Below are 17,637 nucleotides of genomic sequence, written 5' to 3'. Positions count from 1 at the left end.
AAATATGGCAGGTACAATTCATTCTTTTTTGGGTAGTGTAGCTGATAAGGACTGGATAATTGATACAGGAGAGACAAACTACATAATATCTGACATGAATATGCTGAAACTCTAAGAAGATTGACTCATTGGTTAATAAAGAAGTCCATCTTCCTAATGGTGAAGTTACTCTAGTCTCGCATACTGGTAGTTGCCAAATTACAAAGACAAATGAGACCAAGAATGTCTTGTTTGTGCCTGTTTTTCAGTATAATCTTTTGTCTGTTTCAAAGGTAACTAGGGATCTCAAATTCTTGATGTCATTTTATCCTGATTTTTGTCTATTCCAGGACCTCTCAAGTGGGAATGTGAAAGCGATTAGTAGAGAGAAAGGAAGACTATACCTGCTGATTCCTCAAATTCCTGATAAATCTCACATTATTGAAAAAATAATAAATAAAAGCCTAAGTATTCAGGGACAGCCCTTAGATGTTTCACTCTGGCATAGGAGGTCGGCCCATGCTTCTAGGTTTGAAGTTAGAAAATTGTAAAGTTGTTTTAGAAAACTGTAGAGTTTGTCCTTTAGCTAAACATACTCGACTACCTTTCCCTTCTAGTACTAGCAAATCATGTGCAAATTTTGAATTGTTACATCTAGATGTATGGGGGCCTTATAGTACTCAAACTTTTGATGGAAATATTTACTTTCTTATTGTGGTGGATGATTACTCTCGTGTGACTTGGGTGTTTCTGTTGAAGTTCAAGTGTGATATTTTAATTGTCTTAAAAGCATTCTTTAAAGTAGTGAAAATTGTAAGATCAGATAATAGAGGAGAGTTTGTGAATCAGGAGTTTAGAAATTTCTCGACAGATTTAGGAATTCTCTATCATAAAATATGTTCCTACACACCTCAACGGAATGGAGTGGCTGAGAGAAAACACAGATATATTCTTGAAGTGGCTAGAGCAATAAGATTTCAAGGTCATATTCCACTAAGATTCTGGGGACATTGCATCTTAGCAGCAATTTACATCATTAATAGATTGCCCTCTATGGTTCTATCAGGAAAGTCACTGTATGAGTTGTTCTTTGGTAGGAAGCCCACTATCAGTCATCTCAGAACTTTGGGGTGTCTGTGTTATGCAAGTGTTTTGCCCGAAAGTGACAAACTTGATCCTAGAGCTACCAAAGCTATTTTCGTGGGATATTCAGCAGTATCTAAAGGCTTATATCTTGTATGATCTGAAGGAGCACAAGTTTTTTTTCAACAGAGATGTGATTTTTAAGAAAAATGTCTTCCCTTTTCAAGATACCCAAAGAACAACATCACCTCATTCCCTGTAACATGATCCTTTTACTACTTTAACTCCTGAGTTACTCGCCATCAACCCTACCAATAATCTAACCAACTCTCTTCCTTCAGATTCTTTAGCTCAGGAACATGAGGAAATCAACGTGGAAGAATCCTCTACTAATCCACTACTGTCAGAAAATGTTCCTGAAAATGATCGCACACTTGCTGAGGTTTCTTCTGAGGATTTTTCTGCAGATCACTACTCAGACTCAGTAGTGAATGACCCTGGACCTTCTTCTCCAACAGAAGTCCAGATCAGAAAATCACAAAGGTTTTCTAAGAAGCCACTATGGTTGATAGACTATATCAACCCAGCAATTCCAGGTTCTAAACAACAACATTACATGAGCAACTATCTCTCCTATGATGCTCTGTCAGCCACCTACCAAGCTTATCTGAGTGTTTTTTCTTTTGTGGTGGAACCTCAGTCATTTCTTGAATCTTCCAAAGACATCATATGGGTGGAGGCTATGCAGTAAGAGATTCAAGCATTGCAAGAAAATAATACATGGGAGTTGGTTCAGCTACCTTCTGGCAAGAGACCAATTGGATATGAAAATGGGTCTATAAAGTGAAGCTTAAGTCAAATGGTGAATTGAAATATTCAAGGCCCGATTGATTGCCAAAGGCTACAATCAGAGAGAAGGTCTTGACTATCATGAGACCTTCTCTCTGGTGGTGAAGATTGTAAGTGTGAGGACTGTTCTGTCCTTGGCTGCAACAAATTCAGGGCATATACATCAAATGGATGTATATAATGCCTTATTGCAAGGTGATCTACATGATGAGGTTTACATGGATTGATTAGAACACGGTATAATCCGATGTATATATAGATTATACACTAATTATACATAGTTATACACATATTATATATGTATTATATATATTATACATCAATTGACTATTTTAAGTTTAAATTGTTGGATGAACGACTATTTAGGTTAATTCTTCCTGAAGTTTCATAGTGCTTTGGGGTTGCCGCTTGAAGAGGTGTGGAGGAATAGGGTTGAATGATTTTTAATTCTTTTGGATCCCGTAAAAAGAAGAGAAAGTAATGCCCATCAAAATGTTTGAAATTATTTTTCTTGTGGGCAAAAGAATCATTTTGACATTTATTATAACTGTCACTAATTAAATGTCATTATATTTCTAATAATGTGACATTTAAATCAAATGTCAAAATATTTTTTGACATATTTCAACAAATGTCGGTATTTTTATCACAACTTTTTAACAAATGTCGCTAAATGAACCTTTTTTCGACATTTATCATAAGTGTCACTAATTAAATGTCGATATATCACATATTTCTTGTAGTGACAAGGTCATACTTTAAAGAGTCAAGCTTAAAACAAGTAATTTGACTAATTAATGAACGTAAGTCAAAGTCTAAAAGCATTCTCACAAGGAGTATAACATTTCAAAATACCATTTAGCATTGTCATAACAGGAAAACACTTCATAAATAAGTGTCGTGGCGTCAAAAATCACATATAAAGCTTTAGAATAATGATGCTGCGAAGTCAAAAACACGCTCAACACGATCAATCTACATTATTTATAACACAATGTCATTCCAACCCCTCAAACCTCGCTCAAACCACTTAATCCGGCATTATTTAGTCTACAAATAGTTTATCTTAGGCAATTAATCAAGCCTAGGGTGGGGGATTGCCTCAAAATGCAAGAATATTATAATTACAAAAAAAATTGATTATATCATATTTTTTCGGACAAAAAGGATTCAATTAAACCCCTTCAATTATGTACGACGTACATGTGCCTGCTTTTTTGTGATGTTATTATTTGACTACTATTTTTATTGCTTGTTCGTGTCATAAATTCTTATACACATTTTCTTGGATACGACTCAAAATTAAAAATAAACATAAAAAGAAGAATGTGATTATAGTTGACAATTTTTAATTGAAAATAAAAATAGCTGAAATTTTTTCAACGTGGTAGGATCCCTTTTCCTTTGGTTTACGTAAAGTGCGCTCTTTCTCTCTTTTTGGCTCTTGAATTTCAAGAAGATTAGAGACTGTTTAGAACAATGAAAAAGCAAATGCAAATGCAAATATAGGATTGAGGACCAAAGCGTGGGGTCTCTCAACTTCACCTCTTTGCTGAGACCCCCCATGTTTGGGTTTACGTTCCTCTCTTTAATTAGTCTCTACGTCCCTCTTTGGTAATTCAAAAGTTTTCCTTCTTTGTTTTGTGATGTAGTGAATTATATCAAAAGCATATCATATGAAGAATTGATGTGAAATTTCCTTCTTTTTGATCACTTGATTTGTAAATGATTGCTCTTAATTTTATCATATATTTTTAATACTTAGCTATTTCATTCGTCATGTTTCGCCGCGTCGTGTACAATGGGAAATTCAGAATTTAAACGTTGGTGGTTTTTGAAATAGAGTATATTATTTGCAGCAAAAAATGTTTAAATTCCATTTATGACGATTTTATTTTCCATGATAGATAAAAACTATGACCAAGATGTTGTTTGATTAAAACTCCCAATTTTAAACTTGACTTAATGTCGGCGTTAGAATGATTCATATCGGTGATCTTAACCTATACTCTGGTCATAGTGTTTGTTAATCTTATTTTGCCTTCAAATTCGGATTGTTCTTTTAATTTTCCTTATTAGGAGCCTCAAATTGCATTTGGTGAAAGCCTAAAGCATCTCAAGATTTGCCTAGAGCACAATTAATGTGCATATAAAAGAAAATGAAATTTTCAGGCTACTATTTGTGTTCATCATCCTTTAGAAATGGAGCCTTGGAGCAACGGTAAAGTTATCTCCATGTGATTTATAGGTCCTGGGTTCTGGGTTCGAGCCGTGGAAGTAACCACTAATACTTGGATTAGGGTAAATTGTCTACATCACACCTTTCAGGTGTGGCCCTTCCCCGGACCTTGCATAAATGAGGGATGCTTTGTGCACCGGATTGCCTTCATATCTTTTAGGATTTCTGGGTTCAAAAAGGGAAAACTTAGGTTGTTCTAAAAAAGGACAGCCCGATGCACTAAGCTCCCGCGGGATCCGCGGAAGGGCCAGATCACAAGGGTCTATTGTATGCAGTCTTACCCTATAATTCCGCAAGAGATTGTTTCCATGGCTCAAACCCATGACCGCCTAGTCACATGACAGCAACTTTACCAGTTACACCAAGACTCCCCTTCAGAGATCTATTTATGTCATTTAAAAGGTATTCATAGTAAAGCCCTTTGTTAGTTATTAATTAATCACTTCAAACATTGATCACTTGCAGATATTTCTTTAGAAATGGAAAGTTCAAATGGATCAAGCTTGAAAAATTTCTCCTTTTCAAACAAGCAGTTGATCATGGACTCCAATTCAGAGGGATCAGGATCGAGTCACCATCATCGGTGTAACTCGGAGAGCTTTCTTATAGAGGAGCAACCTTCTTGGCTTGATGACCTTTTAAATGAACCTGCAGAAACACTAGTTGTACACAAAGGTCATCGTCGTTCAGCTAGCGACACTTTCGCATACATAGGAGCAGCTGCAGAGAGGTTAAACACAAGGGAAAATAACAACAATGTAAATGTAGGAGGATCTTCAATCAACTATGTCAGTTACAAAGATCATTTTACTTCAGTTTCCTATGACACAAAGCCAACTTTTGCTAAGGTGTGCATGCCCTATTAAGATAAAATTTAGCTTGTACAGAATTGTTTTAATATCTGAATACGCGATCGAGACATGACTTCTGAAGCTAATGAGGATCCTTACTTCATATATAGGCTGCTCTGGAATTGAATGAGAAGCATAACAGAGAGGTCATAAGTACACAAAACAAAGAGGGCTCTAGTGAAAGATCAAACAATACACAAGCCAAACATTCCATGTCCAAGGCTGATGCAAAACGTGCTAAACAGTAAGGTTTCATTACAATGTCAACTACTAGTTGAATCTGAATTACACAAGCCAAACATTACAGTAAGGTTTTAAAGAGTACACTGCTGTATATAAATCTGAATTATGCAGGCAATCTGCTCACCGATCACGTGTCAGAAAACTTCAGCACATAGCTGAACTTGAAAGAACAGTTCAAGCTTTGCAGGTACATACTGCAAAATTGCCCTATTTCTTGGATTGGCCTAATAACTGACTTATTTGGACAACCAAGATTCTTATTTTCTTGAGCCGAGGGTATATCGGAAACAGCCTCTCTACCTTCACAAGGTAGGGGTAAGGTCTGCGTATATACTATAATCCCCATACCCCACTTGTGGAATGTCACTGAATATGTTGTTGTTGTTGTTTATTTTACTTGGTAAAAGTAAGTGTCTGATAGATTTTATCTTAGTTCAATATATGCCTTTTATATCCTGAGTTTAGAAAGTTATATATATTATAGTAATGTGAAACATTGATGTGTCTTTTTGTTTAGCTATCAAAAATAGTAATATTATAAGACATTGATATTGACAATTAAAGAAACACTAGAAATCCATAATGGAAAGATGGAGTACAAATACATCATTTGACTTTTTATTTGCACTTTCCCTCAAAAAATTTACTTTCAAAGAAGGGGGAAAAAGGGAGAAACAAGAATTGTAACACATTTTTATGTGCTGAGATTTCAGGCAGAAGGATCTGAACTCTCTGCTGAGCTTGAATTTCTTGACCAACAAAATATTATACTGAGCATGGAGAATAGAGCCCTGAGGCAGCGTTTGGATAGCTTATCGCAAGAGCAGCTCATAAAACATTGTATGTATCTTTCATGTTAATGTTTACAGCCTTATTATTACTCAGCATTGAGTTATATATGTTGTATGCATGCTTTTTAATGCCAACCTAATTGTTTCATAGAAAAACTTAAAGATCATGTTTGATTGATGCAGTGAAGCAAGAGATGTTGGAGAGGGAACTTACAAGGTTACAAACTCTGTATCAGATGCAGAGGCAACAAGTGCAACAACAACAGCATCAGCAGCCACAACAGCAGAATCACTCTAAACATCGTCGAAACAAAAGCAGAGATCTTGAAGCCCAATTTGCCAACCTCTCAATCAAGAACAATGAAGCCAGTTCCAGCAGAGTTCAGGTTACTGGTTCAGTCCGGATGTAAATGAGACTCAATTTTTTTACAGCCGCCAAGTGGAATGCCTCTATCTTTTTTTCCTTTTTCCATTTAAATATAGCGACTTGGTATTACTAAAGAAAACTTTTAGAGTAAAAGATGATTGAAAATTCTGCCCTGCCATGTATATCTTAGGCTTTCTACTACAGCCTAGTCCTGACTGAACCAATTAAATTGTGCAGATGTGGAAGTGAGGTTTGCTGTAAATTGTGACTAAGGTGACCATCCATTCTGCTTTCAGGTTTCACACATGTAAACATGTTCTGCATAGTAGAGATGGTTTTTGTATCAATGCAGATTCCAATAATTTTCTTGCTTATTGTACAAACTTGATGCTAATGTTGTCAATGCGGTATTTCTAAACAAACACCATATTTGATAAAAAGTTCATCTCCCTAATCACCTTCCTCCTTTCTTTTATTAAAAACAAACAAGCAAATTGAAACTCCTTCCTTTTTTTTCCTTACCTACTAGCCAAAAAGGGGTCAAATCACAACAGAAAAAAAAAAAAAAATGGTAGCTCAGTGCACAAAGTATCCCGCATTCCTACAGGATCCAAGGAAGGGTCGCACCTCAATGGGTGTAATGTAGACAGAGCGCCCTAATGTAAGCATTAGTGGCTACTTCCACGGCTCGAACGTGTGACCTATAAATCACACCGAAATAACTTTACCGTTGCTCCAAGGCTCCCCTTCAGTCAAATCACAGTTGATGCAAAATATTTCCCATGAGATACACTGTATAGACCAGCATAAAGTTGAAAATATAATCAGCAAAATAAGCAAATGGGTATCAAGAGTTTTGGCAAATTAGCCTGCAATTGCAACACATTTTACTCATTTTATCCGGTCCAGCTTTATCTTTCGCCATCTCTTTAACTCAGCATGACACTATCAGTAAGAGAAGAAGAGGGAAAATTACTCTAAACACTCATAACTGAATCTCACATTCCAAAGCATTTGATAGAAACTTTACAGGAATGTACACAACAAAAGCACTAACGATGGTGGGATATTAGACAAGTTTTGCACCTTTTAAGCATGAAATCCTATAATACAAGTTTCTTATGGTCAACCTGGACGAACCATACAAACTCATAACTTTCTTGGTTCTCCCTCTGACGGAGTGTATTTCTGATTAGCAAATGAAGCTGTCAGCTTAAAAACCTTTCCCCTGATGTTTGTTGTGCATCAAAAGGCGAGAGCAGAGCAGGTTGAAGATCCTGTAGACACCTTCGAGCTCCTTTATAAAAACTTACAGGGTGCTCTAGAGAAAATGAAATAAAAAAGATGAAATTAATAAAAAAGAGAAGCATGAAACCAGAATAAATTTTTCAGTAAAAGAATCTAGTACCTTGATCCAAGTTAAATTCAGCAAGCCGGTTGACCATTATACTCTGATATACCTCAATCAAGATGTAATATCAGCATAATCATGTTAAAGAGGAAAATTTCATGGATTTTATGGTCATTCCACCGCCTTAACAAGGAAAACAAGAAGCTCCACTAACTTGTTAGGATCTGACTTCCAAGCATATCAGTCTTAGGATTTCATCCTACTTAAATGAGGCTGCAGACATTAAATAAATACCTTATTTAACAATTTCCTTACATGCACTGAGGAACCGTCGTCGAAAGTTCATTGTACAGCAATTGTCCAGCAGGCCATCTCCACACATGTCCAGTGTCAATTCAATGAAGCTCAACTCGCTAGTTCACTTTCCAAGGAGAAGTCTTCAAGTTAATTCAAGTTTAGTTCCTTTTCATGACTTTCCAAGATTTCTTCTTCCTTTTCCACCTTAACAATGCCATCTTGTCACATTTCAACTTACGATATTGTTGCCAATGCTTTAGCCAGAAAGGGTAGTCCTTTCCTTGCTTGCACTCAATAAAATCAGCTAAGTCATCAAAATCAGGGACTCGTTCAGCACGCCCTAGTCTGCACTTAAGAAATATCTTCCCGTTGGTTGTTTCCTCCATTTCCTCTTCCATTTCCTCCGTTTCCTCTTCCATTGCTTCAAAATTTTCTTTGCTGTAAAGCAAAGAGGTGCTTATCTTTGAGCTATCTTCCTTTCTTCTATGGTTATCAGTTAGTAGAATAAGGTAAGTGGGTGGGTTAAAAGAGGGAGGTGAGAGGTAAGCATGAATAGGATAACAACGAAGTACAAAATCATGTAAATGCAACAGCCAAAACTTCATTTAAAAAATGAAAAATAAATAAAATTTAAGAAGCAACTACCTTGTCCAGAATTTTCCTAGTCCTCCAAATAGTTATATACTTATATGTTATATATTTTATAAAAAAAAAGGATCAGATATTTAAGCTTGCAAATTTGAAACTGAACATGGGTAATTTAAAAGAACAAACATTGCACTAATCATAATATTATGAAGTAATAAAGATACCATGCCCAGTTACAACGAAGCATACTACAGAGAACTATCAACAAGAAAAGACAGAAGTATATGATCATAAAAGGAATGAAACCAGCTTGAAGTCTTGAACACATAACTACTCTATCATTGTGTTCTTTTTAATGATGTAACTAATTATATTGATATGGTAGGAATACAACAACGACGACCCAGTGTAATCCCACTAGTGGGGTCTGGGGAGGGTAGTGTGTACGCAGACCTTACCCCTACCCCAAGGGGTAGAGAGGCTGTTTCCGATAGACCCTCGGCTCTAGAAGGCGAAGAGAGACAATATATCAGTAACATCAATAAAACCATAGAAAGAAATAACAACATCACAAGAACTGATATGGTAGGAATAATTCCGCATAAAATTTTACAAAATAGTACAGAATCTCAAACCTTAAATGATAATTCTCAACAAACAGAATCCATTCATTTATACTGCGCCAGAAGTGTCAAAAATAATTTGTACAACGTATTTTCTACTTGTTTTGAGAAGGAAGGTATTTTCAACTCTTCCAAACGATATTCTATTCATTCCTTTCTATATTTACCTCATGGACACTACCATGCTTTTCTTCTCAGCCTTTTCCTCCTGATTTTCCATCATAATATGATATCTGGCATCACCACTTCAATAATTTCCACATAACACGCCATAGCTTCTATGTTACCAGACAGTAAAGTAACAAACGATAGACTTCTTTTTCTTAATCTCTAGCACATTTACCAACTTATGTAAACAGTTTTTTTTTTCATTTCAAGTATTATGCATTTAGAATGGATCTCAAGTTGTTGTCCACTCAAAAAAGCAAATCTTGTCAGCACCCTAAGTATCCACAGTGGAGTGTTGAAAATCCATTTCCTTCAGTTTTAAGAATCTTGAAGATACATCCCTCTGCCCTTTTCATCTCCAACTATTACTATCCATACTTTAGATTTTCTGCTGATGAGCAACCAAGCAACTTTCCTGATCTTAACAGATTCCTCTGAATTTTAGGTCCATAGGATTCACCCTTCCAATTTATTTGCAGAACTGCTGGTGTCTGCTAGCAAGAAATATTGAATACAATCCGAAGTACTTCACAGAAGGCAACATCTCAGCCACTATATATGTTTTCAGAAACCGATTCCTAGCTCTTTTGCCTGGTTTCAAGCATTTCCGTAGAAACTATCCCACATTTTCCTAATATTCCTTCATAAAGCTACTCTATACTTCAATCTGATATGAAATGGACCAAAATGATCTTAATGATTTTTGGATGAAGAAAATGATCTTAATGATTCATATAGCTGACTTTCACTAGTCCGAGATTGTGGAATATTAGTAGTCATAGTATGTTTAATTATTTCTCTGCAGTAAGGAGAATATGACTATGTTGCCGTCACTTCTGCTGCGGCAGCTCCCCTCTAGAGGTGGTGTCGTCATAGTCGCCACCTTTCTGCATGATCGATTACTCAATTTTTTGGATACTTGAGTTTGCAAACCTCAGTTTTTGAGTTTTTTTTAAATAACAAAAGGTGTTTATTGAATTATTGCAGCCCCCCCCCCCCCCCCCCCCAAAAAAAAAAAAAAAGCAACTAACTTCTTTTGAAGATTTTCCACACTTGGGCTTCCAAATTTTTCAAAGACTTGAAAACTCGTTCTTTTCCCAAAAACAGGTCAAACACACACTTTCTCCAAAAAACTCAAAAGTTGAGCTTTTGAAAAGCTTCAAACAAATGCCAGCTTGAGCCTCAAAGAGCCCCTGCAGAGGAATCTAGGAAACAATGTGATGTGGTTTCACCCATGAGCCTTTCATTTAACAATCTCAATAGAATATTAGAGTACTACATTTCAAATGTAAAAAAAAAAAAAAAAAAAAAAAAACATCCAGTATAATACCAGCTCGGTACTACAATACCAGACAAAAATTACAGCTAGATAGATGTACAGAAAGATAAAGATTCATCCTAAATTACATATCGTCAGTTCAGTATTTCTGTAGAGTTGCGGCTAATTTTTATCTTGGAGTCTTGGAGGCCCACTATTTCTACTTTTATGGGCCAAATATAAGCGTGCTCCTTTGGGATTAAGTTGTTTCTCAGTAGAATGATTTTGGAGAAAGCTAATCTTATACTATATGATCACAATATCACTTTTAATAATTCAACTCTTCTCCAAATTTGTTTTTCCTTTATTAATTTTCATTCTTTGATGGTTCTAGCTCTCACACAAAGATAACTCATAAGAAAGTTAATTTGAAATAAATGATATATAGCCCATGACAGGAAAAACTATAATCCTCATAAACAACAGTTCAAAAAATTAAAAGAAAATCTGAGCACATGTTTGATGCCAGAAAAGAACATCTGCTCAGGAAAATAGATCAAAACCCCATTAAAGTGAACACATCAAAACTTTTAAAATAGTATTAGTTTTCCACAGAGAAGAACAGAAAATAAGGAATTGCATATTTTATAGGCATCAGAGGAAATAAGGAATATGAACAACATAATAGTTTTTTCTTTTTCTTTTTTTTTAACATACAAGTAAGACATCAAAAGGCAGGACTGAATTGAGTTCTACATCAGAATATCTACTTAATGAATAAATCTAATGGCAATATAGAGGGGTAAGGCAGATTGGACAGAAAGTGTGTATAATACCTACATAAAACAGGTATAAGACGGAAGCGTGAGAGTAAATTACAAGTTATAAGACGGAAGGTACATACATGAGCCTTTATGCCAACAGAGTAGGCCGCATTTCATGCAAATGCAGATATAGTACAAGAAAACAAGAAAAGTGGAAGTAAAACATGAATGGGGCGTCAAGCTCATGAATGATACATAGTGATGTCACTATATTGATACCTTGAACGCAGGGCCCTTGCCTTCTGGAACTTTGATGCAACCACAAGGCTAGATCTCTTGTCCACTACAGCCTGTATTATGAACTAACAGCTTAAAATACAGTAATTGTAAGCAATATATTCTTTCAAGAGCAAAAGGGAATTAAACCTGACCTCCTGGATTCTAACAGCAGATAATCCAGATGATGAAACGGAGTCTGGAGTTGGACCAACTAGTGACTGGAGTATATCCAAATTACCTTCTTCAAAGATGAATAAATTCAGCAGAGCTATAATAGTAAACAAGCAGCCTTTTGCTAAACAATCAAGCCTCTTAAAGAAACTAACTGAGAGCAATCCTGCAAAATGCAGAAACATCATCTTGGAAACTCTGTGCTTCTCAGAGTCTATCTCCGTCATTTGGCATAACAAATTTTGGACTGAACTGTCTATGTTGACATCTCTGAAACAGTCAATTATTCCCAAGATAGAATTGTATTCCCCACAGGATGAAAAATCTTGTAAGGTTTTTGAACGATCAGAATTCAAATTGCATCTCAGGCACCAGACAACTTGTAACAAAGAGGAGCTCATTAGCTTCAGTATACAAACCAAAAGACAAATATCTTGCAGACTTGTATCCACAATTGTATTCTCCTCGAAACTGTCCGAAGCTCTTAAAATTAGGCAACTTAAGGCGGAGAAAATCTCATCTTGGCAGCATTTGTCTAGAATATACCGACTCTCTTTCACATAAGTTATACAGGAACTTGACAGGTCAGATTTCATTTCAGAAGAAAGTTTAAGAAAGTGAGATTGTGATGAATCCTCAAACTTTAAAATCAAATTATTGATCTCCTTTCTTGTGCTTGCTAATATACACAAATCAAAAAGGGACTGGATGTCCTTCCCTTCTGCACCTTTGACAGACTTATGACTTACAAATGAAGACCGACGGTTGATTTGCAACAGGGACATATGCTTCATGTACAAAGCTACTGACTTTTCAAACAGAGCGAGAAAGTAATTGATAGGTCTATCATTTGTGTTAAGGTTCTGCATATCCACAAGCAAAAAGGAGGCCTCGTAAACCATTGAAATCAAATGTGCTTGCATTAGTTTGGGTGCAGAAAGACTGATGGGGTTGAGGAGCAATGCTACGGCCGCGGTCGGACTCAATTCTTGAGCTTTTAATGAGAATTTTAAATATTCATTGTTTACCAATAATAATCTGCTAAGATTTCCAGACCTATGCTCATCAGACCATGATATTAAGAAGTATCTAGAGAAGACTTCCATTACTATTCCTATATCTCCCTGACTTGGCTGAGGTGTAAATATTATTTCAGCAGAAGAAGCTAGAGAATCAATAAGCTTAAAGAACTGTCTCAACTGTCCATGCACCAGAAGCTCATCCACAAAAACCTGCATACATGTGATTTTCTCCGTATTAAGGGGGTAAATTATACGTCCCAAGTGAAGTACACAACATGAGGCAAGTTAGAACAGTAAATTACAGGATGTACGAACGGAAGAAAATAAAGAGAAAACTGGAAAACCTAACAAAGACTGGTGGATGTCACTGATAATGAAACAAGGTCGTTTATGGATTAAAATAAGGCCAAGGTGGTGGTAATACTTGTAACCTCATAGACTCCAAAAAAGAAACAGATATCTTGCAGTGAAAGAACTTCTCTTAGGAAACGCTGAGAAAGTCCATGGCCGTTTAAAAAGAAGTCGCATATCATATGCATGCTGACTTTTGTACTCGTGCCTAACATCCAACTACAGACAGTGACCAAACCTTTTTCCCCTTTCCATTCCCTTTCTGTCCTGGCTGAATGAATACGACAAGAAACATATTAAACATGGAAGTGTTAAGTAATTTCCTCGCTGTACAGCAACAATTTTAAATAAAATTTGTGCACTTCTCTCCTATATCCAGACACTCATTCTGTTCTCAACCAGATTTTGCATATACAAGCTTTGTGAGAAAACCGTGCTTGGGAGACTTCTTTTTTGAGATGTAATATAGTATCCAGAGTCCAGTATTGTAAGATGCAGCTCACGTCATCAAGCTTTTAGCTTAGACATGCCGCTGAATTAACCCCTACATGCTCACTCATTAGAGTTTTAATCAATATTTATTCCTTACCTCCCTATTGTACTGCTAGTGATCCAGTAAGTGAAGATAGAGATAGACTGACTCACTCAAACCTTATAAATGTTTAATCATATTCTACGTTGGCAGACAAGGAAGCACTATATTTATTTCATGACAAACGATAAGCACAAGTCATGAGCTTTCTATTAACCAACATGAGATTAATAAGGAAATTACCTCAAATGTTGCACGCAAGAAAGAAGTGTGAAGATCAGATGGCTCAAAGAAATGGAGGGACGCAACAAAGTCCTCTGTGGAGGTCGTTCTGCATTCATTATCCTCAGATGTGCATGCTTGAGAAACTGATTTTTCAAAAGTAATTTCCATCCTATTTTCAGCTCCAAATGTGTTTATTGAACATAACTTTCGAAGTAACACCAAAAGGACCTTCCCTTTTTCTAAAAGAAGATTGTGTCTGGACACAAGCAAGGGCAAGGTGACCATACAACACCTCAGCAGCAAATAAAAAATTTCAGCATCTTCGGAGATATTCCGCTGCAAATTACCTTGTGTAAGATCATTCGCAGAGGTATCACGGGAAGCAGAGAATAAATGGTCAAATCTCTCATACAGTTCTTCAAATAATACACCAGAGAGGGTTTCTGTATCTTCTGATGACGCCTTCAACCCATTGTGATCAATTTCCATACCCAAATCATCAAAACCAAGATTGTGTGTAAAACTATGTTGTGGGTTCAAGGAGAAATGGACAAGCAGATAATACAAACTTTTTAAGACATGTAATCTCACACCCTGCAAGAAGGTAAATGGGGCTCAGTATGTAAGAGGCAAAAGAGAAAATGAAATAATATATCAACTGTAGATTAGTTTAGCCAAAACATCTTACTACAAACAGGCAATTAGAGAAGATATTGAGAGAGAAAAGCACTTAATGAGGCATTGGTGTACATTTAAAATCAGTAAATTTGTAGACTCCCAGTATCAAACGTCAGTAATACTTGGAAGTCAACTGAAGACCTGACTCTCACATTGTTTCACCTTTAATTCCAATTTTACCAGTTTGTCTTATCGCACAATGTTCTTTATCATTTTCTTTTGATAGGCTTTCCACACAATGTATTTTTTTCTCATTTTTTTCCCATATAATGTATATCTTGTTTGGTGTAAATTCACACTCATTCCATATTTCTAAGAGTTCTGCACTTTCTTCTCCAATTTCTCTAAGGAGTAGAGCATTGCAATTGAATCTTACAAGAGTTGTAATTTGCAATTAAGAATTGTTAAGATGGCCGACAATGCTGGCTGACCTTCAAACAATTAAGCCACAGAAAAGGGTCCAACAGTCGTTCATAAAATGAGCTTGTGTCCACCTTCCATCTTACGCCAAAAAGTAAATAAACTTAAGCGAGAAAAGATAGACATACTTTTCATAAACCATGAAAGCATCCAAAAACTTGAATTTTCAACTTCAAAGAAAAAATTCAACACTATTTTCCTACAAAATCCAAATTTAAAGTGTTCCTAATGCTTCTACCAACAAGCAAATAAATATACACCAAAGCTAAAGTGCTAAACCGAACTGGTGCGAGACAAAAACTTTGAATGAGTCCACTACCTTGTTAAACTTATTCCATATAAAACCCACAATATTGACTACTATTTTCTTAACAAGTCTAACCAACACGGAACGAAAACAAAGAATACAAATGTATGATGCAAACAATCTAAATACACAACTATACTTAACCTCATTCAACGAGAAATTAAAAAACCAAACCAAGAAATAAAACAGAAAAAAAATAGAAAAAATAAATGAACAATTTCATCAAACAACAAAATACTAACATGGGCAAGCTTCAACTTAGCTAAATAAAAATACCCAAAATCTTGTCAAAGTAACAACCTTTGCTCACTCCCCACCCCCCCACCCACCCCAAAAGAAGTAAAAGGGAAACATAACAAAAAACAAATAAACAACCCCTCCAAGCAGAAATTAATTAAGAAATAGAAGAGAAAATATTAAGAAAGTAAAAGCACCTGTGGCTGTTGTAGGAGTGAGATAAGATGGTGGAAAACGCCAGAAGCACATAGGGTTTGTTCTTGAAAATGGTTACAGCTCTTCGATCTTCTAGTTGAAACCATGGTTGATAGATGTATGAGAAGAAATCAGGGAATCTAGTTCACCCTTAAAGATGAATTTACCCTTTAGGACGATTTTGGCGCGAAAAACGATGTATATATTATGCTCTATTAATTGCCTGAATTGTGTTCTGAAATAAGCTACAAAAATTTGTGTGATATTAAATTATTTTATTAAAAGTAAAATAAAAGGTTTAAAAATTAAATAATTTTTAAATAAATAGTTATAATATTTTTTGGGGATAAATTAAAAAAAAAGTATGACAAATAAATTGGGACCGGTAGAGAACAAATTTTCAAATGGCTATGAGATTGGTCATATATCGTGCTTACATAGATATTTTTTATATAAAATTCTTCGTTGGTTGGTAGGATAAAAGGATTAGCTGGATTTTTGTTCTCTCTTTTTTGTCGTTAGTTTTATTTGGAAGAAGAAAGAAAAGGAAAGACATTACAGGGATCTATTTAAATAAATGCATAGACAATATTGATGAATCTTGTAAGTTGATGAATTCTTTTCTACATATTAGATACAAACACATTGAAATACAAATACATTGTGGAATCATATAGTTTGAAATGTTGGTTCTTATCGCATAGAAAAAAAATTTAACTTACGATATTTATTATGATTATTGATGTATTAGTCATATGAACAGTGTATACGGTCGAAATCGATTTCGGCCTTCGTACGACTGGTCGAGATGAGAACATAATGGACCGAAGAGAGTCTTCATAATATCGAGATGAGATCCGAAGAAGACACAAACGAGTTTCGAGTTTCAGGGACAAATCAAATGTCAAGCTCGAAGTCATTATCGAGCTCAAATCCAAATCGAACTATGACGAGAAGCGATGAAATCGAGCTTAAGAGCCAGAAGCCAACCAATACCGAGCTCCAGTCAATACCGAACCCCGAGTTAATATCGAGCTCGAGCCCACATCGAGCTCTAAGCCTGGAAACCGACCGATACCAAGTCCGATCAAGATTGAGCCAAGAGACAAGAGTCGTTACAGCCGCACTAAGAAAGGGAATCTCGGCGAAAATTAGGGAAAAACTGATTTATCATGAGTTCCCCACTATATATTTTTTATTATATCTAAAGTAGGATCCCTCCACTATAAGAGGGAAGGCTATTATTCCTGTAATGAGGGATCAAGTCATTAATACATTGTAACTCAAATATTGTTGATACATTCTCATATTAAGAGATTATCCTTTTGAGCTTCATACATAATTTCACTTTTGCTTGTTCATAAATCATTTTCCTTTCAACTCGGTTTGTATCTTTTCTTTATAGTCAATATTCGATATTTCTACTTACTCTTACGATTTGTGTCAAGTTAAACCATGTACCCTTAGAACTACGTACAAATTCAACTCTATCCGTTTTTCGGGTAAACAGTTTGGCGCCCACCGTTGGGCTAAGGATAACAGTGGTTATTTGATACGAATCTCTACAAAACACGCCATTTTACGCTTGTTTTTGGAAGTGCCTTGATTTCAGATTAGAAACTACGAACTCTCAATTAATGGCCTTACATATCGACAACGAAGCTGGCCTTCAAGATGAAAACAACAACTTGATAACCGGGGAGGAAAGACCGCTCGTCAATACCGTTGGAGCTCGGATCGAAGTACCAGTAGACGTTAATTCGCATATG

The 17,637-nt window shown here is 35.8% G+C and overlaps 2 protein-coding genes across 5 annotated transcripts; one reads left to right on the top strand and one right to left on the bottom strand.

Annotated features, from left to right (window-relative positions):
• The first annotated feature begins 3,370 nt into the window (after positions 1–3,370).
• LOC104114587 (basic leucine zipper 34) lies at positions 3,371–6,776 on the top strand. 2 transcript variants are annotated; one of them, XM_009625065.4, is made up of 7 exons: positions 3,371–3,525; positions 4,616–4,998; positions 5,112–5,245; positions 5,356–5,431; positions 5,958–6,084; positions 6,219–6,421; positions 6,640–6,776. In XM_009625065.4, the coding sequence occupies exons 2-7, from the start codon at positions 4,630–4,632 to the stop codon at positions 6,649–6,651; spliced, it is 921 nt and encodes a 306-aa protein (XP_009623360.1). In that variant the 5' UTR covers positions 3,371–3,525; positions 4,616–4,629; the 3' UTR covers positions 6,652–6,776. The 2 variants fall into 2 exon arrangements, with proteins under 2 accessions (XP_009623360.1, XP_070052772.1); XM_070196671.1 differs by lacking the exons at positions 3,371–3,525; positions 6,640–6,776 and having other exon boundaries at positions 4,630–4,998; positions 6,219–6,575.
• On the bottom strand, positions 4,615–16,183 carry LOC104114586 (uncharacterized). Of its 3 annotated transcripts, none has more exons than XM_070196670.1 (7): positions 15,871–16,183; positions 14,050–14,625; positions 11,883–13,133; positions 11,731–11,801; positions 7,811–8,533; positions 7,489–7,723; positions 4,615–7,194 (listed from the first exon to the last, which is right to left on the bottom strand). In XM_070196670.1, the coding sequence occupies exons 1-5, from the start codon at positions 15,973–15,975 to the stop codon at positions 8,209–8,211; spliced, it is 2,328 nt and encodes a 775-aa protein (XP_070052771.1). In that variant the 5' UTR covers positions 15,976–16,183; the 3' UTR covers positions 4,615–7,194; positions 7,489–7,723; positions 7,811–8,208. The 3 variants fall into 3 exon arrangements, with proteins under 3 accessions (XP_070052771.1, XP_009623357.1, XP_009623356.1); XM_009625062.4 differs by having other exon boundaries at positions 7,811–8,488; positions 15,871–16,181; XM_009625061.4 differs by lacking the exon at positions 4,615–7,194 and having other exon boundaries at positions 7,202–7,723.
• Between the last annotated feature and the right edge of the window lie 1,454 nt (positions 16,184–17,637).

Source organism: Nicotiana tomentosiformis, chromosome 3 (genome assembly GCF_000390325.3).
Source record: "Nicotiana tomentosiformis chromosome 3, ASM39032v3, whole genome shotgun sequence".
In the NCBI taxonomy this organism is placed as follows: Eukaryota; Viridiplantae; Streptophyta; class Magnoliopsida; order Solanales; family Solanaceae; genus Nicotiana; species Nicotiana tomentosiformis.
Note: the sequence above shows the minus strand (reverse complement) of the source record. Positions and strands in the feature narration are given on the sequence as shown.

What these genes read in the sequence shown, in the direction of transcription:
- LOC104114587 (XM_070196671.1), top strand. Translation starts at nt 4,630, where the DNA reads ATGGAAAGTTCAAATGGATCAAGCTTGAAAAATTTCTCCTTTTCAAAC. An exon ending in GATGCAAAACGTGCTAAACA is followed by an intron (nt 5,246 to 5,355) that starts GTAAGGTTTCAT and finishes TGAATTATGCAG; the next exon opens with GCAATCTGCTCACCGATCAC. An exon ending in AGAGCAGCTCATAAAACATT is followed by an intron (nt 6,085 to 6,218) that starts GTATGTATCTTT and finishes TGATTGATGCAG; the next exon opens with TGAAGCAAGAGATGTTGGAG.
- LOC104114586 (XM_070196670.1), bottom strand. Translation starts at nt 15,975, where the DNA reads ATGGTTTCAACTAGAAGATCGAAGAGCTGTAACCATTTTCAAGAACAA. An exon ending in CACTCCTACAACAGCCACAG is followed by an intron (nt 14,626 to 15,870) that starts GTGCTTTTACTT and finishes ACCTTCTTGCAG; the next exon opens with GGTGTGAGATTACATGTCTT. An exon ending in GCAAGGGCCCTGCGTTCAAG is followed by an intron (nt 8,534 to 11,730) that starts GTATCAATATAG and finishes TGATAACCATAG; the next exon opens with AAGAAAGGAAGATAGCTCAA.